Here is a 25467-nt window from a genome sequence, read left to right as displayed (position 1 = left end):
TCATGCAGCCAGAACTAACAAGTGAAAAATACCAAGTAAACCACAGGACGTGACAGTTTGATCTCTGCTCTGAGTGGCTGCTAAAAGCAAAATGAAAATGAAAATCTTTCATGTTAGGAAGATGTGAGAATTGAAGTGACTGGGGAGTCTGCTGGGAAGGCCAAGGCCATAGATAAGATTTGCTTACCATATTTCATCCTCTCCACAACCATGTCAGATACATATGTGTGCCATGCTCAGGCAGAAAGCTTCAGGTGCCGGGAGTTTTCCAGAGGAGCCTGCAAACCAGGGAGGGCAGCAGGAGCTGCGAACAGAGGCAAAGCAGCATCTGAAGTCATTAGCCACGGAGAACAATACAGGCAGCTCAGGTGCACCCACACAGTCACCTCCGGAGACTCAGGCACCAAGGGAGCCTCACACATCCTCCTCCCCCAGGCAAGCAGCTGAAGTCAGAACCCTCACCTCAGTGCCCACAGCTCTGGCTTCCCCAAAGTCCCTCCTTCAGAGAGGTCAGTGAGGCCGCTGAGCTTGCAGCAGAAGCTCCTAGGCTGCAGCGCGGGATGCTCTTGGAAGGGGTACGAGGACTAAGAAGACTCAGGACTATGGGCTGGTCTGCTTGTGTTCTGACTTTTTGCCTATTCTACACTGTATTCATGAAGTTCTGGAGAACAGTTGATCAGAATACTGAATTAAGGAAAAATAAAACAATGTGTGCTCTGAGAGACAAAGTCAGAAATGTTATGTGGGATATGACTTTTGGGGGCTTCATTGTGTAAAACACCGATTAGTCCATGTTCTAAGTGTACTAGCATTTGACCTCTTCCAAAATGGAAATAAAGCTCCCCAGAGCTCATTAAAAAATCAGCCCTCTCTTTGTCACCAATAACTGCAGGCGGCTTGGGGACGTGGCTCAGTGGTAGAGCACTTGCCAGCCATGTCTGAGGCCCTGGGTTCCATCCCCAGCACTGTAAAAACAAACACACCAAAAAACAACTGCAGGAGCCCCACTTATGATCTTTGATCACAGTCTACATGTTTATTGGAAGAAATATTAAAATGTTTTGAGCCAAAACTATCAGAAACTCAAACAAACATACCACCAAATGGAAAAGTCATTTAATTCAAAAGTCATACTTCCACTTATTTCAAAGGGATTGTCACATAACCAAGCAAATGGAAGAATGCCGAGTTTCAGAGGCTGCTTAACCCAAGTTGTGTGTTCTTTATAGATACACATATGACACCAAAGCACATTTTTTTTAAAAGTCTGAACACAGTAAAATGTTTTTCTAATAATAGGGGAAAAGTTCTATCCTATCACAGATTACTTCTTAATTATGGAAACTGGTTCTCTGCACCAGTCAATATTCAATATTGAAGTTTAAAACAGTACATTCTTTGTTTTTTAAAGAAAACATTAAAGTGCCATTTTATAAGTACTTTATTGATATTATATCACACAGCATTTTACAGTATACTCAGAGGTAATCTAAATTATGAATTAAACATGCAAATAGCTTCTTTGCCAAAATATGGACACAATGTCTTTTAGAGTGTTTTTGAACACTAGTCTAGCATTTGCTACTAAGTTTTTATGGAACTGATCTTTTTTTCAACATGACTTTTAATAAGTTAAGAAGGAACATAGCTGCAGATACTACTACCTGATAAATATGAACACAGTTTTTAAATGGCACTTAATTTACATCTTTGATCTTTTGCTAGGCAATCAACAGCCTCCTCATGTGGGTCTTTGTATGAGTCTACACGCGTGCACACACACACACACACAAATGCATACATATATACCTTAGAATCATGAGATATATCTTTTCACAGATACAAGGTTGATCCTGGCATCTGGATAACCAAGAAAGCTGCTTGTAAGTGTCCACTTGGACAACTCTGTAGAAATGAATGATGTAGAATGACAGACTGTCATAGCCTCAGCAGCGCTGCTCCAGGGAACTCGGGCATTTTGTTTATCAATACTAATGTGAATTTTGACCAATGTTTAAACTATTATCCTTCCATGGGTCTAGGACTGTGCTGTCTGCTCTCTAAAGCACTCCATATTGAAAGATACTTTCACTTTTAATAGTCCTGCCTGCCAAGCTTTTGTAAGAATACTAGTTATGAAATTTTTCTGTAATTTTTTCCCTCTCCGTTAAAAACAATATTTTATCCCTCTAAAATAATCCAGTGTTTTTCAGTACAGTTCACCACTCTCCCTGGTCCTGGTGTTACTTTACATCCAATACTTTTTCTCTCAGGAACACAGGTGCTTCCATGAGAGACCACATTTCAGCAAGGGCTGGCTCTGAATTACATCTGGATTCTCTATGTGGCCTGTCTGTCTGCTTTGGGAAGCTCTTCAGTTAGACAAGTACTGTAGGCGGCAAAAGGAAGAAAGTTAATTATTACTTGCTGAAGTGTCTCAGGCATGCTGCAGGATTGTGCAAGGTTTCCTGCTCTGTGCTGTTGTCATTTTGATGCTACAAGTGCAGAGAAGTGGTTCAGCACCCAGAAGATCAGTGTGACTGCCAAACACAGTTGAGCACAAGATACATTTTTTAAACACCAGCACAGGGTGTGTGAGAGGGCACCTGGCTGACTTTAAAGGGATGTGGGGCAGGACTGTCAGCATAATTGATTATTGTCAACTTTGCCAGAGATGATAGATAACTCCCTAGACAGAACACCTAGGACATTCCTCTGAAAGCCAGGCAGCTAAGAGGCTTTGGTTCCTTCAGTGCTGGCTACCTACTTGGGGAATAAGGTTGCTCATAAAACATCCAATACAGAGCAGAAAATGGTGACATGGTGGCCACTGGCACACCTGGGAGTTCCATTAATAAAACTCTGATCCAAACTTGCTTTTAGAAACAGAAGTCAGAGGACAAAGGCACCAATAAATGGTCACCTGCAGCATCCTTTCTGCTTCCCTGCCCCTCAAACATGAACGTCTCTGGAGCTTTCAGTGTAACCATTTTGGGGGACAAACTCAGATGACAGAAGGACTTTCCTTTGAGCTGCAGGTATGGCACAGGGTCCACGCTTAACGTGTTTATTTGGAAAAACTGGAATTCCATTAGTCTTGCACAAGTCAGGATTTTGCCTGGGAGCAGGGATTTGAAGCAAGTTATCTTCTCCTGCCATGGCATTGTTTAGTTGTGGGCTCCTGGGAGTGCCTGCAAGAGTTAAGAAAGGCAGAGTTTGATACTCCTCAAAGATGCAGGCTGCAAGTAACCGATCCCTGGGTCTTACAAAGGAAACTCAAGGTTCCAAGAAAAGCTTTGGGATCTTCATCAGTGATCTTCTCTGATATCAATTCATTTCCCTAATCTACCTTAGAGTTCCCTATTCAAGCAGAAAGAGTTAGGGGTGGGAGGCCTGAATAATGAAGAGACTAAAATTTTGTTTTTATTTGTTTGTACCTGGGATTGAACTCTGGGCATTTAAGCACTCAGACACATTTCCCGCCACCCCCACCTTTTTTTTTAATTTTTTGACACAGGATCTCACTAAGTTGGTTATGGCCTCACTAAGTTGCTGCGGCTGGCTTCGAACTTGAGATTCTCCTGCCTAGGCCTCCCAAGCCACTGGGATTACAGGCATACGCCACTGTGCCCAGCTTAAAATTCATTTTAATTTTAAAGTTCCTTCCTACTTGTTGGTTCACATTCTGAACAGTTTCTCTAGTTCTTCAGTGAATGGGGAGGGAAGCCTGGATAGGGGAAGGGACACAGAACAGCTATCATAGGCCCAGTATGCCTTCAGGGAAGCTGGAAGTGTCTGCCTAAAATATTCCATTGGTAGAAACTTCAAATTAGGGCCAACTCAGCAGGGAAGGACATGCTGCCAAGTACTCAAGCTGGGGCCGAGTGGCTGTATAGTGTGTTCCACCAAGAAAACTCCCCAAGGAGGGGTCTCGGCCTTCTGTTCCTCCACATTAACTCCAGGTATGAAGGGGCAGGTGACAATTGAAAACATCAGATGCATCAAAAGCATCACTCTGGGCTCTTTCAATATGGAAAGCACAGTGATATGTAAATAAGTGTGCACGTAATCTCCCGACTTGTTCACAAGTTCACAAGGAACAGGTTGGGCACCTATTAGTATGTTCCTTTTCTCCTTGGGTTTTCAACAATAGCTTTCTTCAATCCTGTCTCGGTCTTGTCCATGCTTAATTCTTGTTCTCTGACTGATTCAAGGGTGATGTCTCACTTGCTTCTGGTGAGTTCCTTGATATCAGTTGCATAATCCTTGAGCTGATAAACTGAATAGTGAATCACAAACTCCATTAGCTTCAAAGCCATCTTGAAAACCTTAATGGCACAATCTAATCCCTCTTATTCTTATTTGGGGGGGGTCACAGGAAATCTCGAGGTAAAAGGGAGCAGGAGGAAAGGGGAAGCAGCAGCACATCAAGAACTAGAGATTCTGAGCAGCTGGCTCTTTTGTTTTAAACTTAAAGACACACAATTTACAAACTAGAGTGGCCTAGTGTGTGAAGCCTTAGAGGATGCAGAGGAAAGTAAGGAGTAAACCAAGTGTCCCATCTCCTGTCCTAATACCTTGGGGTGCCAAGAAATACACCTGAGAATAAAAACACAAGACAAGCCAAAACAAAAACAAAAGATAAAAAATCTCGCCCCTGGACCTAATTATTTAAATCCTGAGCTCCAGCTTACTGTTACGTGGGCATTCTTAGAAAATCACATTGCCTGAACATGCCCTTTCCATCTCCAAATCCAAAGCCCAAGGAATGCTCAAAAACACAAGCAGAATAGAGAAGACTGAACCACTTCAATCTGCTGTACCCACCAACAGGAGCCAACAGAGAGCAGGCGCATGAGGATATCTTCTCCTGCTGGGCCAGAGGGGACAATGACCTTGACTCTTCCACCCTGCCTCCTTTCTCTCACTCTGAAACACACTTGTTTGGCAATCACAGCCTAAACATGTGAAGCAACTAGCTTAAAGAATATCAAATATAAAACTTTGCCATATAGTATTTCAAATCACTCTATTTACAAGTTTATCTTAAAAAAAAAAAAGAAAGAAAAAGATACAGTAATTCAACACAATTCAAGTTTTTCTTTTCTTCTTCATTAGAGGTCCCTAACGGAATTCCAGAAACAGGACACGCTGGAGCAATGCTGCCATCCAAGGGGCTTCCAGGGAGCTTGGCGTTTTATAGTTTGTCTTTCCAGAGTCCTTCTTGTAAGAATATTCACATGTGGAAGACATGGTGACTCTGTTCTTTGGAAGCCACGTGAGTTTGAAATGTCCAGGTGGAACTTCCCCATCCAAGACAGTCTTCCACAAGACCCAGCCTTCTGAGTAGGAAATTCTCTTTCTTAGAAGGTATCCATTCCAGCGCCCATGCCCCAAACTTTTGGTGTCTTCCTGAATCACAATGGCCTACGCTATTATTCTCAAGACTCAAACGCCTGAGAAATAATTCCCTTTTTCTGGGTGGCAGTGAATGTAGATGTCCTTTTAAACTATAGACCACAGAGTTAACTTGGGAAGCATCCCTGAAAACCACAGGGCACCAGCACTCAGCAGCCAAAGCACTGCAGCAGGGCCAGAGGTGGTCATCACCAAGGGCAGGGGTGGAGACTAGTGACTAAGAAGGACCAAGTGAATGGGAGGACACGAGTGAACAAGGCAGATGGTCACCCACTGGGAAGGAGGCATCTTACCCTCTAGAAGGCAAATAAGTTCTATGAAGAACAGAAATATTAAGCCTATGTGTAATCTCAAGACATTACTAGAGTTTGCTCCAAATATATCCTGATGCCTCTGAAATTCATCAGAAAAGCAAGTTTCCAGCTGCTATCCTGTTCACCCCAAGCAGATGACCCTAATTCCTTGATCCTCTGCTCCAGGTTGTTGGAAGACCATTCAAAACACCCCAAATGGGGAGGGAGGAATTGTGTCATGCAAAGAGGTGTGTGTTCTTTTTTTGGTTTGGTTTTAGAGTAGGTTGGGTTGCCATGGTTACTAGGTGATGGCAGCCCTCAATGGCAGAGAAGTTTCCAGCTCAGGAGGGGGTGTGCATGCTCCTTTGCATAAGAGGAATGGACTGAATTTTGCTGATGATGGGCCAATGGCTGCTTTGGAGATGGTGAGAGATTGGACTTTATATAAACAGAGCTGCAACCCCTCTCCATCCTGCATGCAAACAGACAGACCCAGCTGTCTGCAGCACTGTGGGTCTTCAGAATTAGAGGCAGGACAGAAAGAGCAACTGTTGTAAACAAAAGCAAGGGACCCAGCCCAGACCCTGGTGTCAGTTTCTTTGCTCTGCTCTGTCAAACTTAGCTATGCTGTGTGCTCATGGGGACTGCATCTATCTTACTTCCTCTTTTAGAAGGTTGGGGGTTTGAACGACTGTTGAAACAAAATCAGTGCTTCCTATTTAGGGCACTCATGAGAAAATGGCTTTGCAAGCCTTTCTCTTAAGTTAGCAAAATCAAATGGCCTCCTCTGTTGATTGCCTTCTGCTTCTTCCAGTATTGCCTCTCGTCAGCTGAGATGATCGTGGAGATGGGTGACGTGAGTTCCCAGAAACATTCATGTCGACAGGTAGCATTGGAGTCAGCCTTCCTGCTTTTCTCAGTGGCAATGAGAACTGGCCTACAACACTGGAATCAGCGGTTGTCATGGATACCATGTAAAGCTCAGCAGTTCTGCTGGGGCCCATGGTTAGAGAAACTCCACGTAGTTCTCAGGGATGAGGCCAGTCTTTCCATTCAGAGTCCCCTCCAACCAGCCAGGCTCCTGAGATGGATGAACTGTTGGGGAAGGGGAGAGAGGGTGAGAAGAAATGACGTTACACACGGAGCAGGTGCTGGGTGTGTGCTGTGTGTGTGAGGAAGTGTGGGGAGTGAGTGCAACCACTTGTTATGCTACATAATTCTGGGGCCCGATTAAACCAAAGGTTCTTAACCTTCCATAGGATAACAACCTTGTGATGAAGGGTGTTCTGAAATTTTTCCACAATAAAAAGAGAAACTGTCACAGACATTAAAATTTTTGCATGTAATTTTAGGGGTTTGAAGCGCTTTGTGAAGATCCCAGTTTCAACTCTAAGTTATGGATTTATACTTTTTAGGTTAGAGGTCAACAGTTGGGTGCTCCATCCATTTATGCAACCATCCATCCATGCACCACCCATCTTATCTACTCAGTATCAACTGTATACCAAGTAGAGTACCCATAAGGACTGCTAAGAACTAGTCTTTACTGATACCTAGCTTTTAATCATGCATTTTATTTTTCTTCAAATCCTTACCCTCTGCTTCTATCTTCCTTGTAAATTCCATTTTCTTTTTCTTTGTTTTTCATTTTGCAGCCTTTGAGTGCACTGTCTGTTCCACCCACATCTTTACTTTTCTTTCCTATACTCTAGAAATTTTCCCCTTCCTATATATAAGTCTGAAAGCTGTCCTCTCCTTCCTTCTATGAGACTTTCAAAGTTACTGCCCCTGTGATTTTTCAATATCCAAAGAACACAGATCCATTTCTGTGACATCACAATTCATCTCCATGGAAACCACTGTGGTATGATAAAGATTATAGAAAAATCCAGCTGAGTCTGCAAAGTAGTCAATAGCAGGAAGGAAGAAAGAAGGAGCTGTGGGACTAGGAGGTGGGAGGTGTTTGCATTTGTGAACGGGGTGGGGGGGTGGCACGCAGATCTCTGGGGCGTGGCAGGGCATTCACTCTTAATGTATTAGGAAAACTCCAATTACATGAGATTGTTTGGAAAAAATGAATTTCCCCCTGTTCCCTTCCTGGGCTAATTAAGTAACTTCCTGAGCTTGTTTTAGAAAAGCATTTCCGCCCCAACACTACTATATAATTCTACTTTCGGTTTATAGGAAAAGAAGCAAAAACAGAAAGCAAAGGAAGCAAATGGGGAGGGAGCAAAAGGACAGGCCCTGAGGCTTAGAGAAGATCAATGTCAAACATGTACACGCTTCAGATGCTTCCTTAGGAAAACACAAGGTCACATGTCTATTCTTTGGCCTCCAAAATCCTGCACAATTTCTTCTCACTAGGTTTTGAGAATAAAGCTGAAGTAAGCAAGGATACTTCAGATCCATGGCAACCTGACAAGGAAGAGTCTGGAGAGAAGTGCTAAGGAAGAACACACACAACTTAAAAGCTACCTGGCCTCTCCAGTCATCAAAGCTCCCAGGTCACCCCTAAATAGCACCCACAAAGACCTGCCCTCTGCCCACCCGCCCAGCTGAAGCTGCCAACATCACTTCCGGTTCTGCGCCTACGTAGTGGTGACAATAAAATCTTTCCCCTTCTTGTGTCGATTAAAGGAGACAATATGGGTGAAGCACTCTGCACAGGGCAGGCACATCATAAATGCTTGGTACAGATTAGTCAGGGGGGTACTGTGCATCACTTGGCCAGTCATGTGGTCTAGCTGACTAGACTGCCTCCTAGTCAAACCTGGGTGAGGGTCGGCTCTCCACACCCCCCAAGGCATCTGGAAGCCTCAGATGTTTAGAATCAAAATGAACAAGTCAAACCTATTCTCCCAAATGAAAGGCCTAGAAAGAAAAAAATCAACCAACTAAAAAAAATTAAAAAACAACAAAAAGACCTCTCTAGCTTCACAGCACAGCTCCTGGCTGAGTTGTTAGTACATGGGGCACACCAAGTTCATCTTCTGCAGACGTGTCTCCCTACCTGGTCAGCTGCTCAAACAGCACAGGTACTGAGGTAGTAACATCTGCAAACACTAGAAATGTAATCTGCAGATTAAGGGAAGAATCAGAGGGGACAAGGGAGGCCCCTTCAAACTGGAGGCCAAGAGATATGTCACATGGCACAGCAGGGGATGCAGCAGGCTTTGGATCAGTCTGCTAATGCAATGGAGTCTTCAAGTCAGGGCTTATGAGAGAGTGGTGGCAGATCATGTGCACCATCACCACCTGCATGCTGCAGATGCTTGGGCCCCATCAAATGGACTAAAGAAGAATCTCTGGAAGTAGGGCCCAGGAACCTGTATTTTAACTGGTACATAGAAGAACTATGACTTTTCTGTGCAAAAATGCCTGTGTAATAAAGATGGAAATAAAAATGAAATACAAGTTTTCATTAACGGATGGAGGCACCCCAGATGCCCCTTCTTCCAAATGTCATCAGTTTCCTATTATCACTCTAAGGCTCAGCTGAAGCCCCTGCTCCTTCCTAAGTAGAATCATTTCCACCAGCTTGCTCCCTCCTCCTGACTCCTAGAAGACTCACAGTATATCCTGTGTAGTGTTTTGGGGTCCTATTAATAAACTGCTGAAATGTGAAGCTTTGCTTATCCATCGAGTTTCTTGGTGAGTTTTGGTTTGTGTTATAGCACTCCCTGGCTCCATGACCTTCAGTAACTCCCCCTGACTGGTGGAACACTTGGAAATGCTATTGAGCAGTCGTGCACTCAGATTTTTAGATATATTGATTATCTGACCTTCTCTCTCCTAGCTTGTATTATCATCACCCCTATTTTACTGATGAGGAAGCAAGGCCCAGAGGGGTGAATTAATTTGTACACAGTCTTAGTAGTGGAAACAGAATTTGAACACAACTTGTCTGATTCCAGAGACCAAGCTCTTTCCCACTATATCATGCCTCTATTCAACCACAGAATGTGCTCCTTAAAGGCCAGAAGGATGACACGTGTTGAGTACATGCTAAGTGATAGACCCTCTGCTGATAAGTGCTTTACCAGATCACCTCCTTTCATCTTCAGGGTGACTGTGGGGATGGTTTTGCTAGGATCCTCATTTTACCAATGAGAAACTGAGGCTCAATAAGGTGAAGTATCGTGTCCAAAATTACACAGCTGGTAGGTGATGGAGGTACATCGGAGCCTAGAACACCTGACCCAAGAGTCTGTGGTCTTTACCTCTACTGCTTTGGCTGATGATCTCAATGTTGATGATGCTCTGCAAGGGCTTGGTGGGCTGAACTGCACCGATGACCAACACTCTGAATTGCATCAGTGTCCAGTGTGCCACAGAAACACTGGAGATGTTGATGTAGTTGGCCTGAGCAGCCCTCCAGCTCACCAACCATATAATAAATACAAGGTGCGGCTGACATGGGTGTGCCTCCTGCCACCCGATCCCCCGGCTATGCCCTACATCCCTGCGCATACAACTCAAGCGCCCTCCCCTCCTTAGCTCACTGTGGACTGGGGCAAGTATGTAAGATCACTAATGGCTGGCTGTCCCTGGGGGAAGACACCTTAACTGGAAGAGATGTGGACCTCTGTGTGGTTGAAATGCATTTACTCATTTAGCAATCAAGCACCTACTGTGTGCCAGACACTGTCCTTGTCTGTAGTACAGAACAAGCAGACCAGAGTCTACTCTCAGGAATAAGCATATCATTTCAGGTAGTGCTAAGAGAAGAGAGAGACTGGGACAGGGATCTGGGTAGTGAGGGAGGAGCTCAAAAAGCTAAAATCTGAATGATCCAAAAGAAGTCAGCTTAGGAGGTGGTAATGCAAGTACCAAGGTCCTCAGTTATGCAAGAGTTTGGGGTCATTTGAAAAGTGGTTGGCAAATTTTTCATAAAGAGCCTGATAGTATATGTGTCTCTGCTCAACTCTGCCACTGTAGTGCACAGGTAATATGTCATTAAAAAAAAAAAAAAAAAAAGCATGGTTGGCTGTGTTCCAATAAAGCTTTATTTCTAAAAACAGGTGCCGGGCTGGATTTGACTGGCAGGTCATAGTTTGCCAACCCTATTTCAGAACATAAAGGTGACCTGCAGCATGTCAAGTGAGGGAGAGAGGAAGTCAGAAGGGCAGGAGCTGGGCCACAGAGAGCCTCGTAAATAATTCCCAGAGCACTGGGAGGCTGCTGGGTCACTGTAAGTAGGGGAATAACATGATGTGAGTTCCATGTTTTGAAGACCACAGCTGCAACAAAGAGAATGGGTTAAGGGGGAAAGAGTGAAAGTGACCAGACCTGTTAGGTGGCTGGTGGAAATTCCCAGGTGAAAAGTGGAGGTGGCCCAGGCTTAGGTGTGGCAGTGGAGACAGTGAGGGAGGCTGAGAGAGTCTCCCCAAAGAACCCCACTCCCTGGGCAGCTTGATGGTTCCCTGGTGAGGATGCCCTCCATGGATGAACAGCACCTGGGACAACCCTGGCCAGCACGGGTGCTGCACACTGTGCGCCCCACGACGGGCTGCAGCTCATCTCAGATCTTGATGAAAGTATCCCAAGAACCCAATTTAGTGACTGCCATGTGAATTTTCCAGGTACTGCTAATCACATTGCTTCCAGATGACTAATGTTCTTGAGAACACAAGGTATTTCTCTTTCCAGTTACTGTCTGAGGTGCTCCTGGTGAAGCGCACAGTTTCCTAGTAGATTGGCAAGGGCTGACACTGGAGTTATTTCCCAGTACTGTGAGCCCATCCCCCCACTGACCAAAGTCCAAGGGCTGACAAAGCAGCTGCTGGAGTCCCAGCACAGTCTTGGAGTCCAAGACTGAGAGATCAATCCTTATGAAACAGCAGCCCTTTGCCTCTGTGTGCCCTCCCTCCTCCTCCTCCTTATTCCTGAAAATAAAAATACAAGAAGCACAACATACACACAACACAGAGGAGCCCACGTGCCTTCTAAACCTGTCATTAGGAAACTCTTCTGTTGGTGTGATGATTTCATTTGGCAGCTACAGAACATCCAAGTTAAACAGCCCTCAACTAATACTTCCAGCAGTAAACCAATGAGAGAGAGAACAGGGAAAAAGACCCTTCTGTTTAACCCATCAATAGTTTTTTCTCCTGTAATGCCTGATTTTTTTCCTATAGAGGTGAAGGAACCTAATAAAAACAGGACCTAATAAAATATTATCAGACAAACCAATCTAAAAAGTGGATTAACATTTCATTAGTTCCATCTTTGACTGCAGCTCAGTTAACACCAAGAGGTGTTTTCTTTCGGGTTTAATTTGGCACTGCTCTTTAGGGAATTGGAAAGGTCACTGGCATTGCTGGTTAAAAACAAACTAGGGTCAGTGAACTCTGCCATGACTCCCGGAGATCACAGAAAGGCTTGGGTAAGGCCTTGGACTCGTTCAACCAAACTTCTCTCCTGCTCTCATTTACCACTATGAGATTTATGATGATGACCCGGTTGGAGTGGGTGTAGTCACAGAACCTGCCAGGCAGAGAGCTCCCTGCTGGGAAGAAGTGGAATTGGCAGTTAAAATCATGTAAGTATCTTTTCTTGTCATATTTTTTGGTTAACTATTTAAATTCAGAAGAAGACTTCACAAGGAAAGGAGGCAGGAATATAAATTGGTGCAAGCTCCTTGTAAAACAATATGGCACTTCCTCAGTTAAACAGAGTTAGTATGTAACCTGGGAATCCTACTCTCTGGTATATTCTCAAGACCAATGAAAACATACGTCCTCAGAAATCTTGTACATGAACGTGGACAGTAATACCCATAACAGCCCAAAGTGGGAACAAAGGACATATCTATCCACTGATAAATGTTTAAATAAAATGTGGTATGTCCATACAATGGAACATTATTCAGTCACAAAAGGAATGAAGTTCTGACATTGGCTACACGGATCAACCCTTAAAACATTATACAAAGTGAAGAAAGAAATATCTAGAGCAGGCAAATCTATAGGGACAGAAAATAGATTAGTGGTTCCATTGGGCTGGCAGGAAAAGCGTTAGGATAAATGTGGTATGATTGCTAGGGGGTGTGGAGATCTTCCAGGGGAGAGTAATGAAAATATCCTGGAATTAGATGATGGTTGTACAACTCTGAATATACTAAAAACCACTGAATAGTACATTGTAAATGAGTAAATCATAATGGTATGTGGATATCTCAATGAAGGTATTTTAAAAATGGTAAAAGACCTCACTCAATATAAGGAATCACAGCTTAGACATGCAAGCATATACACTCCATTTGATAGTTTAAAGCAACCTCATCCTGTGGGCTCAAGGTGAATAGTTGATAGGAATATGATGGTCCCTTGCCCACGTAAGCAGGGAACTGGAACATGCAACACAGAAATTCAATTCCTGGGTTCACCCACAAATGTAAGGCTCTCTTACACCTTGCTTACCTCTGGGCAGAAACCCTTCCCCTGCCAACAGCAGGGGACAGAAATCCAAGCAATGCAGCCCATTCTGTTTAATTGTAGAAACTGTCATGTTACTGCTGGGTCTATTAGGGGGATGCTCACTGAAGACATGGTCAGGGACTGCCTTCAGCAGACCCACTGTGACCTGCCAGTCTACTGGGACCTGAAAGCACCAGCTGCTGACAGCAGAGGTGGCGGGGCTGGTTCATGTACTCTGATTTATAAAGCACCCAAATGAAAGTTAACAGAACAAAGTTTTAAGGACAGTGCTTTGAGGTTTCAGAACCATGAAGGGAAACACGGGCTCAGCAGGCCAACCAGGCCACATGAAGTTCTGGGCTACGCCTGGCTCCTGCTGGCCCAGGAGGGCCAAGGGTTGAGTGTGACCTGGGAATTGCCCCCTTCCCCAAGTCTGTGTTGCTTCCTATTCTGTCTGCCCATGACTGATTAACATCTCCACAGAGCAGAATACAGAGGCTGAGCACACAAATGGCAGCCCCTGTGGATGTGGACGAAGTCAAGGGTTGGGCCTCTGGAACTCATTTTTGCTCCAACTTGGAATGTGAGGCCCTTCCAGGTATAGTCAGGATCCATAGAGTCAAGATGCAGCACCTACTGCCCAGTCAACAGGCAGGTTTGGACCATTCTGGCTAAAAATGAAACAGTTCTTGTGAACGATGAGAGGATTAGGGCCTTTTTGTAAAACAGAGAATGATGATGATCCCAATGATAAGATATTAAATGCTTAATTATGTGTTAAGTTCTATTATGGTTTGAATCTTTAGTGTCTCCCAAAAGTCTTGTGCTAAAGACTTGGTCCCCAGTTGATGGCACTGTTAGGAGGTGATGGAAACATGAGGTGGGTCCAAGCTGGAGGAAGTAGGTATATGTGTGTGGGAAAGGTTTATTTTGTCCCTGGCTCATTCCCCCTACCCTCTCTCTCTTTCTCTCTGCTTCCTGGTTGCCATGAGGTGAGCAACTTAGCTCCACTGTAACCCTTCACCATAATATTTTGCTTCACCACAGATTCAGAACAATGGAGGCTCAAATCTTGAGCCAAAATTAATCTTTCCCCCTTTAAGTTGTTTTTCCTCAGGTATTTTGTCATAGTGATGGCCAGCTGACTAATACAAGTACCATTTTAAACAGATGATGTGTATTATCTCAATTTCCTCACAGTGTCATCTTTCTATGACAGAAGAAAACTGGGGTGTAGAGAGGTTAAGTCACTGCTTGAGGTCACACAAGAGAGAGTGGTCAAGCTGGGACCTGCAGTATGCCTGGCTTTTCTCCAAGGCTATGTGGTCCCCTTGGCTGCCCTGTATTGCTGGCTCTTAGTCAGGCAGGAGGAGGTGGGGTCTGGACCAATGCTGGCCACTGGTGAAGATGAGAGTGTTGAGCAACAAAAACACCCTTTCCCAAACCTTTGCCCCCATTCCACCTGAGGTCAGGGAGGCAGCCAAAGAAAAATGTCCAATTTCTGAAACCAGGCAGCTGCCTTTCCTTCTTACTTTGGGGAAATGGAACAGACCCCTTTGCCCAGAGATCCAGAAGGATAAACTCCAAAGGAGAGCTTCACATGGGGAAAGCTGAGCTGTCACAGAAACATGGGCTTTTTCATAGAATCCAGATTTTTCTCTTGGTAAATGATAAGCCTCTATGGCAAATTAGGACATCAATTATCACTTAAAATATTTTTTTAGGGAGAAAAACAAACGAAAAGGCACAAGAAAATAGTGGGTAAAGCCAAGTACCAGATCCCAGTTTTATGGGGGGCTGTGAATCCATTTTCACAGCAGGATTCTGCAGCAGAACAGCTAGAAGCTTGCGGGATAACATAATTGTGAGATAGTTTATGTTCCCAAAAGTTAAGCAGAGGATGCGCAGGAATCCAGTAAGCCTCACTGCCCCCGAGCTTGCCACATGCCCCGCCATCTGGGAATATGGCTTGCCTGCTGGGGAGGGCAAACATGAGAGGAAGAGGGCACGAGCAGGTGGTCTCCACCTCCACCTGACCTCCTGACCAGTTGCAGCCCATTTCTGTTCCTCAGCCTCTGTGTCTTACCCCTTTGAGCAGCCCTCTGACTCTTTTTCTTTCTTTTTTCTTTTCTGGTACTGGAGATTGAACCTAGGCACATTCTACCACTGAATTACATTCCCAATGCTTTCTGTTATATTTTGAGACAAGGTCTGGCTAAGTTTCCCAAGTTGGCCTTGAACATGCAGTCCTCCTGCCTCAGTCTTCTGAGTAGCTGGGATTAAAAGTGTACACTACTGCTTCCAGCTTCAGCCCTCCCTACCTAGACTCTAGAAATTACTGCCAGGTTACTGGGTTGAGTCCTTTGTAGGCAAAATCTCATTTATGTTCATAACACCTCAATGAATTGCTGGTTACTTGTCTATTCTTGATCATGTCTTCAGACCATGTTTCTGTTCTCTTATTTTGGTTTGGTCTTAACCACTGCATGGAGATTTTCCCTAGGTAGAAACCTGGAAAATGCCAGTTATTCACATGCTTCCCCCATATTTTTCCAAGGGGACGAGAAACTCACCGTTATCAAAGACCGTGCCTGCCGTGAACGAGAGCTCTGAGTCATGTTCAGCTTTGCAGGCATACAAGGCTTTTGCCTTCCGGAATGGTGTGCTGTGTGAAGAAAAGAATTTATTTAACTTCTTTTTTTTTTTTCAAACCTCAGAAAGCCCCAGATATTTTCTCTCTCTTCTTCCCTTTCCCTGAAGGCCACCTAGTTCTCACTCGTGGGAAGAGCCTGACAAGGCAGCCAGATGGCAAAACATGAGGTGGGACAGTTGCAAAGGTCACAGTAGAAAAATGAGAAATATTCAGAGTAAAGCCATAAGCTCCAAGAAACCACACTCTGAGAGGGGTCACCTTGTGCCATGTTAAAACTTCAGCTGGGAGTTCTGATGGCTGAATGTGGGAGGACAAGCTGGGCCCCACTTCTGGAGCAGGAGTACCTTGTTGGGAGGGAGGGAAGAGGGGCAGGAAGGAACTTCCACGCTGCTCTGAGAACACTCCCAACACTCATGAAAGCTGGCAACACTCAGCCAGTCAAGAAGGAGAAATTCCAACAAAGTCAGGTCTCGGCTCCCGGCCACAGGCTGACTTTACTTTTTTTTCCCAGATGTTCCTTATTTTCAGTAGGCTAAGTCTTGCTGGTGGGGCAGGATTCCAAAGCAGGAACCCCCAGGGTGGGCAGGGAATGGAAAAGGTGTATGCGAGCAGTTACACATGTGTGTGCATGAGCACATGTGTGCACCAATGTAGGGAGCAGCAAGAAGGGAGAGGGGACAAGATGCTTTATTTTTGTCCTCATGTCCAGTCAGTGCTGGCAAACACTCATTGTACCTGAGGAGCATTTAAAAATTGCAGACGTCTGGATTCTACTGAACTGTAGATTTAACATGGCCATCAGAATTAAAAAAAAACAAAAAACAAAACAAAACTTGGTGGGCGTCACTCTTCCTATGATTCTCATGCAATCAAGGCTGAGAACCATGGTACCAGATCAGAGGTTGGCAAACTTTTTCTGCAAAGAGCCATGCAGTAAATCCTTTAGGCTTTTTGGTCCTATGGTCTCTGTTGCAACTATTCAATGCTGCACTGCCATAAGAAAGCAGCCACAGATACCATGCAAATGAATCAGTGTGGGTGCGTTCTAATAAAACTTTATTTACAAAAAAACAGGCAGGGGGCTGATTTGACCCACCACAGGTCACAATGTGCTAATCTGTTTTCCAGAGAGTAGGTTGCAAGAGTTGGTAAATTCTGTTATCCTCTATCAATTTTGGTTTTGATGTCCAACTAGTTTCAAACAATCTATATAGGCTTCTAAACCTTCGGAATGACATTTGTCAAAAGTTGGCTCTTTATTTGCCACAAATGATCTTCTTCCTTCACGTCATCTGAGGAGGTGTTCTTAAAGGTTCAGAGGCAGGAAAAAAGAAAAAAAAAAAAAAAAAGAGTAAAGAGGTCTTTTGAATTATAAAATTATTCAAGGGATGTTCACTATTTGTTTTATCTCTAACTGACTAATGGAGAGCCTCAAGGGCCACAAAGTTGGAGCTCCCAGTGTGAGACTTAGCTGAAGAAGGGTCTGGTCTCAGATATGGTCATATAGAATCAGGTGGGGCACGGTGTCTTGGGCATTCTGGAACTTTTATCTTTTGGCATCACCACGTTCAGTGTTACTCTGTGAAATGAGAGCCATAGATGGATGGAAACCTAAACTAGGGCCAAACATCTAGGCCTTCCAATCTTGGTTCCATGAAAACTGAAGGAAAAATCACTTAAAAAGTCTGTGTGCAGAAGGGTGATCAGAGTAAACGGTCATCCAGAATTTGTTGCCAGGGCAACAGCAGTTTACTGCTTTTCTCTCTGGTTTTCTAGTAGCTAAGAAATGATGGCCAGATGGGAAAAAATTGGGAAAGTGGGAGAAAATGAAGTGGGGCCATTGGGAAAAAAGGAGAGAGCCTTTTGTATTCACCAACTCCAAGTGGAAAAGGCTCTTCCTGTCTAATTATCATTAAAGAATAAAGTTCAGGACAAGGGGCACATTCTTTGATTTAACTAAGCCAAGTCTGTGTGTTGAACATTCATGTGCAAGTTTCCAGGGGGAGGGGGAAAAAAGCCTATTTTTTGAGAGGGTGTGTAGCAGAAAGGAGGAGGAGTCACCTGGCAGTGAAAACTGCTAAAACAGCCACAGACCCATCCTGACAGGTAAGTGGACCTTGTCATGACATCAAAAGTGGAAGGAGAATCCAGGCCACAGGAGCCAAGGTCTTAGAGACCAGGTTTGGAGGCAGGATTACTGCCTCTTGAGGACAGGGCAGAGTACGCGGGTAAAGTTCAGGGAGATGGGGAAGGCAAGGTCCCTCTGACTGGATTGTTGCAGAGGTTAATTATTAACCTCATTAAATAAAGGTAATGGGATAAAATGGGGGCAAGTCAGGGAAACCAGCTGGGGTATTTGCAGGTAAAAAGAACAGGGAAAGGTCTCAGGTGTGTAAGGTTAGCATTTAAAAGGAGTAACTTTCCACTAATATTAGGTTTTTGGAATTCAATAATGAAAATACAAGAAAATAACACATTAAAAATAAAAACAAAGAACAGGAAATGTCCTTGCTTTTCTTCCAAGTGAACAGGTAGGTGACTGACAGGCTTTGGGACAGTCCTTTCCCCTGAGGCCTCCTCTATCACCTTAGAATATGCAAATGGAAAAAAAAAAAATAAAGGGGAGGGATGCCTTTATTTATTATTTATTGTTTTTTTTTTGCAGTGCTGGGGATGGAACCCAGGGTTTTGTGTACACTAGGCAAGTGCTCTACCACTGAGCTACAACCCTAGAAGGGGCACTTTTAAAAGGAGTAATTCTTGTTCCCCAGGGTAGGGTTGCCAGATAAAATATAGGAAACCTAGTTAAATTTGAATTTCAGGTAAACAACGAATACTTTTTTGTATATGTAGGACATACATAAACTAAAAATCATTTGTTTTCCTACAATTCCAATTTAACCAAATATGCTATCTTTTTTATCTTATTTGCTAAATCTGGCAGCCCTACCCAGGTGAAAGTCTTATCTTTTTAAAAGTTTGTCAACCCAACAGATTCAGGGGCCCACAACTCCCTCTCAAAAGCCTTGAGGAGTTTGCTTTTCATAGGGCACGTTGTGTCTGTAGGTTTTGGCTCTGATCATTAAAAAAAAAAAAAAAAAAAAAAAAGTCCTCGCCATGCCTCTTTGGTTCCCTACTGTGGCAGTGCACCTCATCGCTGGACACAAGACAGCCTGGGGTGGTTTCAGCTGCTCCTGTCACAGCACTGTTGAGCCCTCCGCTGGGCCTTCAAGGGCATGAACAGGTTTAGATCCTTCTGCTAGTTTACTTTTAATTTTTGCCTCTGAGCATGGCACAAGGCCAGGAAAGCACTCAGAGGAGTTTCCCTCAAATGCCCTTGCAAGCTTGCAGAAATGACAACCCACTCTGTTGTACACGCTGTTGGGAGGCGGGGCCGGCTAGGCTGGCAGGCCACAATGACTAGATCATTAAGGCACAATTTCCAGGGGCCATAGTACAAATGCGAGTCATGGGTATGGGGCTGGGGGTCCTCAGAAGGTGGGTGGATGAGTGAAAGAAGAGGGATCTGCGAAGGGAATGCTCCTCCAGGGTCCTTATGTCTTCATTCCCCGCTTGAAACAACAAGCTCTAAAAATGGTCTGAAGAGGGAGAAGAAGCCATTTCTAGAGGAGACATTATTTAGAAGTTTATGGGGCTATTAATTCAGCATTTTTTTAAAGCTCTGCCCAGAGAAGGAAATTTGAAGCGTCATGTTTTGGAAATAGATCTAGGGGAAAGCCCCACTGAACCTGATTAATAGGTTTATGCCCCCACCTCTTGGCTGCACACTGCAATAGCAAGGAGGGGATTGTAGCCCTCTCTGTTCCTCTGGTGGGCTCTATCTCTTGCTGTGTCCCCATTTGTGCCCTCTGTGGCACACACATGTAGCTCAGTGATGGCCAATTCCAAGCCCTTCTCAGCTTTGCCTATTTCAAAATGGCAGCTTCCTGAAGGGTTGTGGAAGGACATCATCCAAATGGTGCTATTTTAACAACAACCAGAGGGGACAGTACTGAGTAACCATGACCCCACACACACCAGATGAGCAGCTAGTTGCCACTGTCCTCTGTCAATCTGGAGGTGGAAAGGAGTGACGGGAAAAAAACAAAAGCAAAAAAAACCTTGGAAATATTTTGGGAGCTGAAAAGGAATGGAGAGGTGGAGATATCTGACAAGCAACAGGGCCCCACAGCTCAGAGACACAAAAAGGTCAACACCATCAAAGCAGAGAGTACTTCATATTTCTTTTTTAACTGAATGATCCCATTGTCTGAGGTCCTTCACCCATTCTGTCCCAGGGGGCAATATGTTATTTACTCCCTTTCAATGGAAATGATAGAGCCACATTCTCCTACTGCTCAAGTCTCTCTGAAAAGGAAGTGAGCGTTCTGGGAGGCAGTTGTCTCGGTCATTTTAATGTGGTCCAGGTCCTCACAAGGCAAGGAGTGATCTCACCTGCACAATCATGCCATCTCTGGCATCCTGGGATGTAAATGTCTCCCAAGTATCCAGAAGTTGTAGGATCTGAATTTTAACCTTATTTATTAGGGTGAGGAAAAAAGAATACACTGAAAAATCTCCATTTCCCATCCTTCAGGACAAGGCTAGGAAGCAAGCTGCGCCACACCTGGAGTAGGCCAGGCTCTAGGGCTGGGAGCTACGGGGAAAGCTGAGGTCGAGATTACCCATGTGTTTGGAAAAGAGCAGGCTGGGCTGAGGGGCCGAACTCCTGAATTCTACATTGGCACCACTGAGTCAAGTGACTGTGTCCGAGGCACCTCTCTGTACCTAAGTTTGCTTTTTTATAATAGGTTCAGGTCATGTCTTGTCTCATTCTCACATGAGAATAGACTGAAACGGTAGATGTGAAAATGCCCGGAGGGAGATAAAGTAATATATGCAGCTCTCTATAAATAGCATGGGGCTTTCCTTTTTAAAAAGTTGAGAGTCAGCTTTATAAATTATTTAAGCCTCTCTGCTGGACACACCCCTTGGGAGAAAAAGATGGATGAGAAAATATGGCCAAAGTTAGAATGCTCATGATGTTTATAATTTGGCCCTATATCCTGGTTATCTGAAAGCAGAGACTAAATTCAAGAGATACCCCTTCTCGGGAACTATGCAGCAGAGAGATCGGCATGATCTTTATTCATTCTTTTCCTGAATTTGTAGAGCTTCTTTTCTACAAAGAGCTCAAGAGCAAAGAATTGTGGCACTTAAGCGTGGAAGTCACCAAGGCAAGAGAAACTATAGCACAGCCCTTGGGGAGGGGAAATAGGTCAAGCCGCTCACCCTCAAAAAAAGGAGGTGCCTGTTCCCGCGAGTGCTCAGGTTCATGACACAGAGACAGAAGGCCGGGAGCCCAGATGGTTCCTGGAGTATATGGAGGGCAAGGAGGCATAAGCCCTGAGCAACTTAAAGAGAAATCGCTTCCAGCCTGTCTTTTATTCTGTTAAATTATCTCTCACCCAATGGATCTGGTCTCAGTGATGAGGTGGCAGTGCTCATGGACAGTGGCCCAACCCCACAAATAAATATTGCCTGAGGCTACCTGATAAAATTGGGAGAAGGCCAGCATGGGCCTCAGCACTGCCCCCTCATATGTTATCTTACACCAAAGCAGAGAGCCCAAATGATCCAGAGAGCCAGCAAAGGAGGAGCTTATTCAGGAGGCACCCTTTCCCCAAACTCTAGGCACCAGAGACAATTCAACATGAGTTAGGGTTAGAAAGGGTGTGAAACATGTCATGCTACTCATGCAAGTGGTCCCTCCAGCTTTGATCTCTTAGGATGGAACCACAGGAGAGTGGAGGAGGCCCCCATTATCCCTGGCCAGCTTTGGATAAACGGGAACAGATCGGTCATCATCCGTGGTTTTACCTGGAGTCTTCATGGACCGCTTCTTCTGGCCTGTCAAAAAGCAAGTGCAGGTTTGGATGGCAGGGAACAAAGTTGACGAGCAGGCTGAACACTGCATGAAGAGAGGACCAAGCCAATGAGAGAACAACGGCAGCAACAGAAAACCAAACAAACCCTGCAACAGACCTGACGGGGGATGAGTCGCTGGACGTGGATGAGGTGGGCATAGGGCTGGATGGCGCCGAGAACATGGGCCAAGATGGCGAGAGGGGTGAAGTTGGGCTTGGATTCGGGGGGCTGCAAGACAGAACAACCAGAAAACTCATCAGCACACACAGGGAAACCACGATGGGAGCATGGGAGGTTCATGGGAGGCCAAATGATGGGGCACTGGAGCAGAACACAGGCACACTGAAACCCAGGGACATGTGGTCAGGGCCAAGTCACATTTCTCCAGACTGGACCTTCGCATCTTCCAAGGAATTCCTGTTCCGTAATTCCTCGAAGCACAAACATGTCTCTTTGCCCAGAAGAACAAACTGCTTTCTAGGTGACAGGTGCTTCTCCAATCATGTGCATGGTCCCTCTGGCCACTGGTGGACAATGCCTGAACCCACGTACCTGCATTCTATATCCTAGCACCAGCCTTGTTCCCACACAGGGCTGGCTTGGCACCAGCCTCAGCTCCCACTCTTATGTGAGTGTTTGAAACTTACGTCTCAGCAGAAAAGACCTTTTTTTTTTTTTTGTCTGGGCCACAAGGGTCATTCAGTCAGAAAATAATTTCCTGTTTACATTTTTAACTGAATGGGCTATGTGCCATTGGACATCCGAAGCACCGCATTAGAAACATGAGAGCGGGTGTGGACACACACCTCTCAGGAGGCAGTGTGCATCACGGCTGTGTGCAGTTCCTAGAGGTCTGCTCTCTAGGCCTGCTGTTTCTCCTTTCATGGATTTTGGGTATTTTGGTGCTTAAAGGAAAAGCCCCAGTGGTAAGGCAATTTGAAAAAAAATGCACTGAAATCTTATATTTGTCCATTTTGTTCTTTGGTGGGTGGCTGATCAAAGATTTGAAGAGGAAAGGTTGAAATTACTCACTAAAATATGGTTTGTGGATTTTAATTGACCATACCAGTCCTTTGACTTATTTCCACAAATTACACAAACACTTGAAATCACCTTAAGTCATAAATAGTGCAAACCCCAAGGGCTGAGAAGACGTGGAAACCAGGGGCCAGAACGCTGCCTGCCGCCCCTGAATCTCAGCCGACTGCTGGGCTGTTCAGACCAAGCACTTTGAGGAGGTGAAAAGTGACCGAAGTCCAATTCCAGGGGAGGAGACTTTCTAAGCAAGAACACACGTATGTTTTACTCAATGGGATATCTCTAGAGTATACCAATTCAGATGCGAGATTTGATAATGGCCCTAATTACCTATTGTTGTAACATAAATCCCTTTGGAAACATACAGTAAAAACCTATTATGTAAGTTCATTAGATATCCTCAGATGATCTTATGAAACATTTATTAAGTGTCATTATGTGTATTATACTTCTAGAATACAAATTCCATTATAGCAGGGATTTTTTTCCCCCTTTACTTATTGTTGTGTCTTCAGTGTCTAAAATAGTACATGTAGGTATTCAATAAAACCTAGTGAGCAAATTAGTGAATCTCACTTAACATGACTCCACAAGCCCACAAACAGGCACTATTAAAATTGCCATTTCACACTGGTGCAAACTTGGGCTAACGCGAGGCTTGCCTCAGGACAGTCAGCCTGTAAGTGACAAGGCTGAGGTTCAAATCCCAATTCCCAAGCTCAGGGCTCTTTTGCCAGTGTACTGTCTCTGGGACAGCAGGTCTTGCTGGTTTCCTTAAAGCTGTGCCGAGTTTCTTTGCAGACCCAGTTGTAGCTTTAACAACCTTTTTACCACTTATTTCTGAATTTCCACTGTATGCTACCACAGCTGCAAGGGAGCACAGGAATGTAGTCACAGATTCGATAAGACTCCACACACTGTAAATTCCAACAAACTCCAGGATCCTGCCTCCAGTGTTCTGCCTGGTAGATTCATATAGCAAATGGAATTAATAAGGGAACAAATTCAATTCAGAATATGATTCTTTAATTTTTTTTTTTTTTTCTCACTCTGGCAAAGACTTGTCATTGAGTCCCTAGAATGAACAAGACAATGAGTGGAATTTGCCAAGGTCCTTCACTTCAGAGACCTGAAAATTCATCTGACAAGATGGGACAGATTAAGAAAACAACTGTAATCTAAGACCATGAGATCCATGAGCTGAGGGATAAGTCACTCTACATTAGTTTATACCTGTTCCCGCTTGACTCGGTCTAGTCCTAGGAGTGTTGCCTCACTTCTACTGTGCAGCCCTCAGCACTGCGTTGGCAAGAGAGGGCTTGCCTCCTCAGTCCTCTCACATGACGCTGCCCCACTAGATAATGTCCTAGGAGGCATAATGTCCTGGAAATGACTTCCGAACCACAGCCTCAGCACCCGAGTCTGACCCGAAACAATTTGGAGGTTTGAGAGAACAGCCCAGTTCTAGAGGCCTAGAGGCCTGGACTAAACTGTTCCTTTGGTCAGTGGTTGCCACAGGACACAATACTCGTATATACATGCATATATATTCTTAAATCATTTTTATATGTAGGAAACACCTTCAGCTTCCTAACCCATCTGTACCAAGAATTATGCCTTTGACTCACAGCAGAAGTGGGAATCTAGTCAAGAACAAAAAGTGGGTCCTGAGTGTTTTCTCAGATCCTTGTATTTCTAAGCGGTTCCTGGCCAGCAGAACATGGCTGAAAGCATTGTGGGGGTGCGGCTGGAATGCAGGGTATGCGTAACTACTCTAAGTTAGCCTCCAATCCCCGTGTCAATTGCCATAGTATCAACTGCTATTTTTAACAACTACAAGAATTTCATTTGTTTGTGTTTTGGCCATGGCAATAACATTTATTTGCTATGAAATGACTACAAATTAAAAATCTATTACTGCTATGTTTGAGTTAGTGTAAATAATAAAATGCATACTCCCTAGTACTTCTATTTTTAAAACTACTAAAGGAATTATGACTTTTGTTTATTTGTACTTCAGAGGTATGTCATAAACGTCCCTATCAACAATACTAGTGCACATTTTATATACTATAATGATGCTCATACTAACAGAAGGCCTATATACATAAAAATACTCCACCAAGAGACACAGAGCATATTACAATTTAGTTTTGATGCAACTCAAACATAAAAGTAGAATAAAAGATGCATAGGGATGAGGACAATGGTCTGAGACTGTATGATCTTAAGTTTTCCCTTCACTATAGCAGTGTCTGGCCATAGGTTACTTAAAAATGACAACAGTTAAAAAAAAAAAACAACTCCCTCCATAAAAACCTCAAACAAAACAGGCCAATGGAAAAATGGTCAATTTCACTCTTGGCTCTAAAACCTTCAATATGGAATTCTCAACCTCTTTTCCCATTAATGAGGCCAAAGATAACAAAAGATTAAGGTGAAGATAAGAGAAATAACTTTGTAACTACCATTTTAGCAGATGACCTCTAAAGGCCTCTCTACAATCCTCAGTTCAGTTGGGTGTTTCTGAGCTCAACACCCCAGTTCCCTGAGTACTCCTGGGTCCTGCCAGGGCCCCTCATCAAAGCCCAACTATAGCAACAATGACAACAACTTTAACTTTAGCATGGAAGGAACACTTGCTGGTCTGGTTTGCATCCAACTGGAAGGCTTGCATCGGCTTCAGTTTGCGGGCCCACAGAGTCCCCAGAAGGAGTCA

The 25467-nt window shown here is 44.3% G+C and overlaps 1 protein-coding gene across 1 annotated transcript in view; it reads right to left on the bottom strand.

The window, feature by feature from the left end:
* Window positions 1–1017: 1017 nt before the first annotated feature.
* Window positions 1018–25467, bottom strand: part of Arhgap26 (Rho GTPase activating protein 26) — a 416546-nt gene continuing 392096 nt past the window's right edge. The window contains 3 exon segments of the mRNA XM_047554761.1: window positions 1018–6806; window positions 15703–15794; window positions 21663–21938. Of these exon segments, the coding sequence (XP_047410717.1) occupies window positions 6718–6806; window positions 15703–15794; window positions 21663–21938 (457 nt within the window). The 3' untranslated portion in view covers window positions 1018–6717.

This window comes from Sciurus carolinensis, chromosome 6 (genome assembly GCF_902686445.1).
Source record: "Sciurus carolinensis chromosome 6, mSciCar1.2, whole genome shotgun sequence".
NCBI classification, from domain to species: domain Eukaryota; kingdom Metazoa; phylum Chordata; class Mammalia; order Rodentia; family Sciuridae; genus Sciurus; species Sciurus carolinensis.
This window is presented reverse-complemented; position numbering and strand designations above follow the sequence as displayed.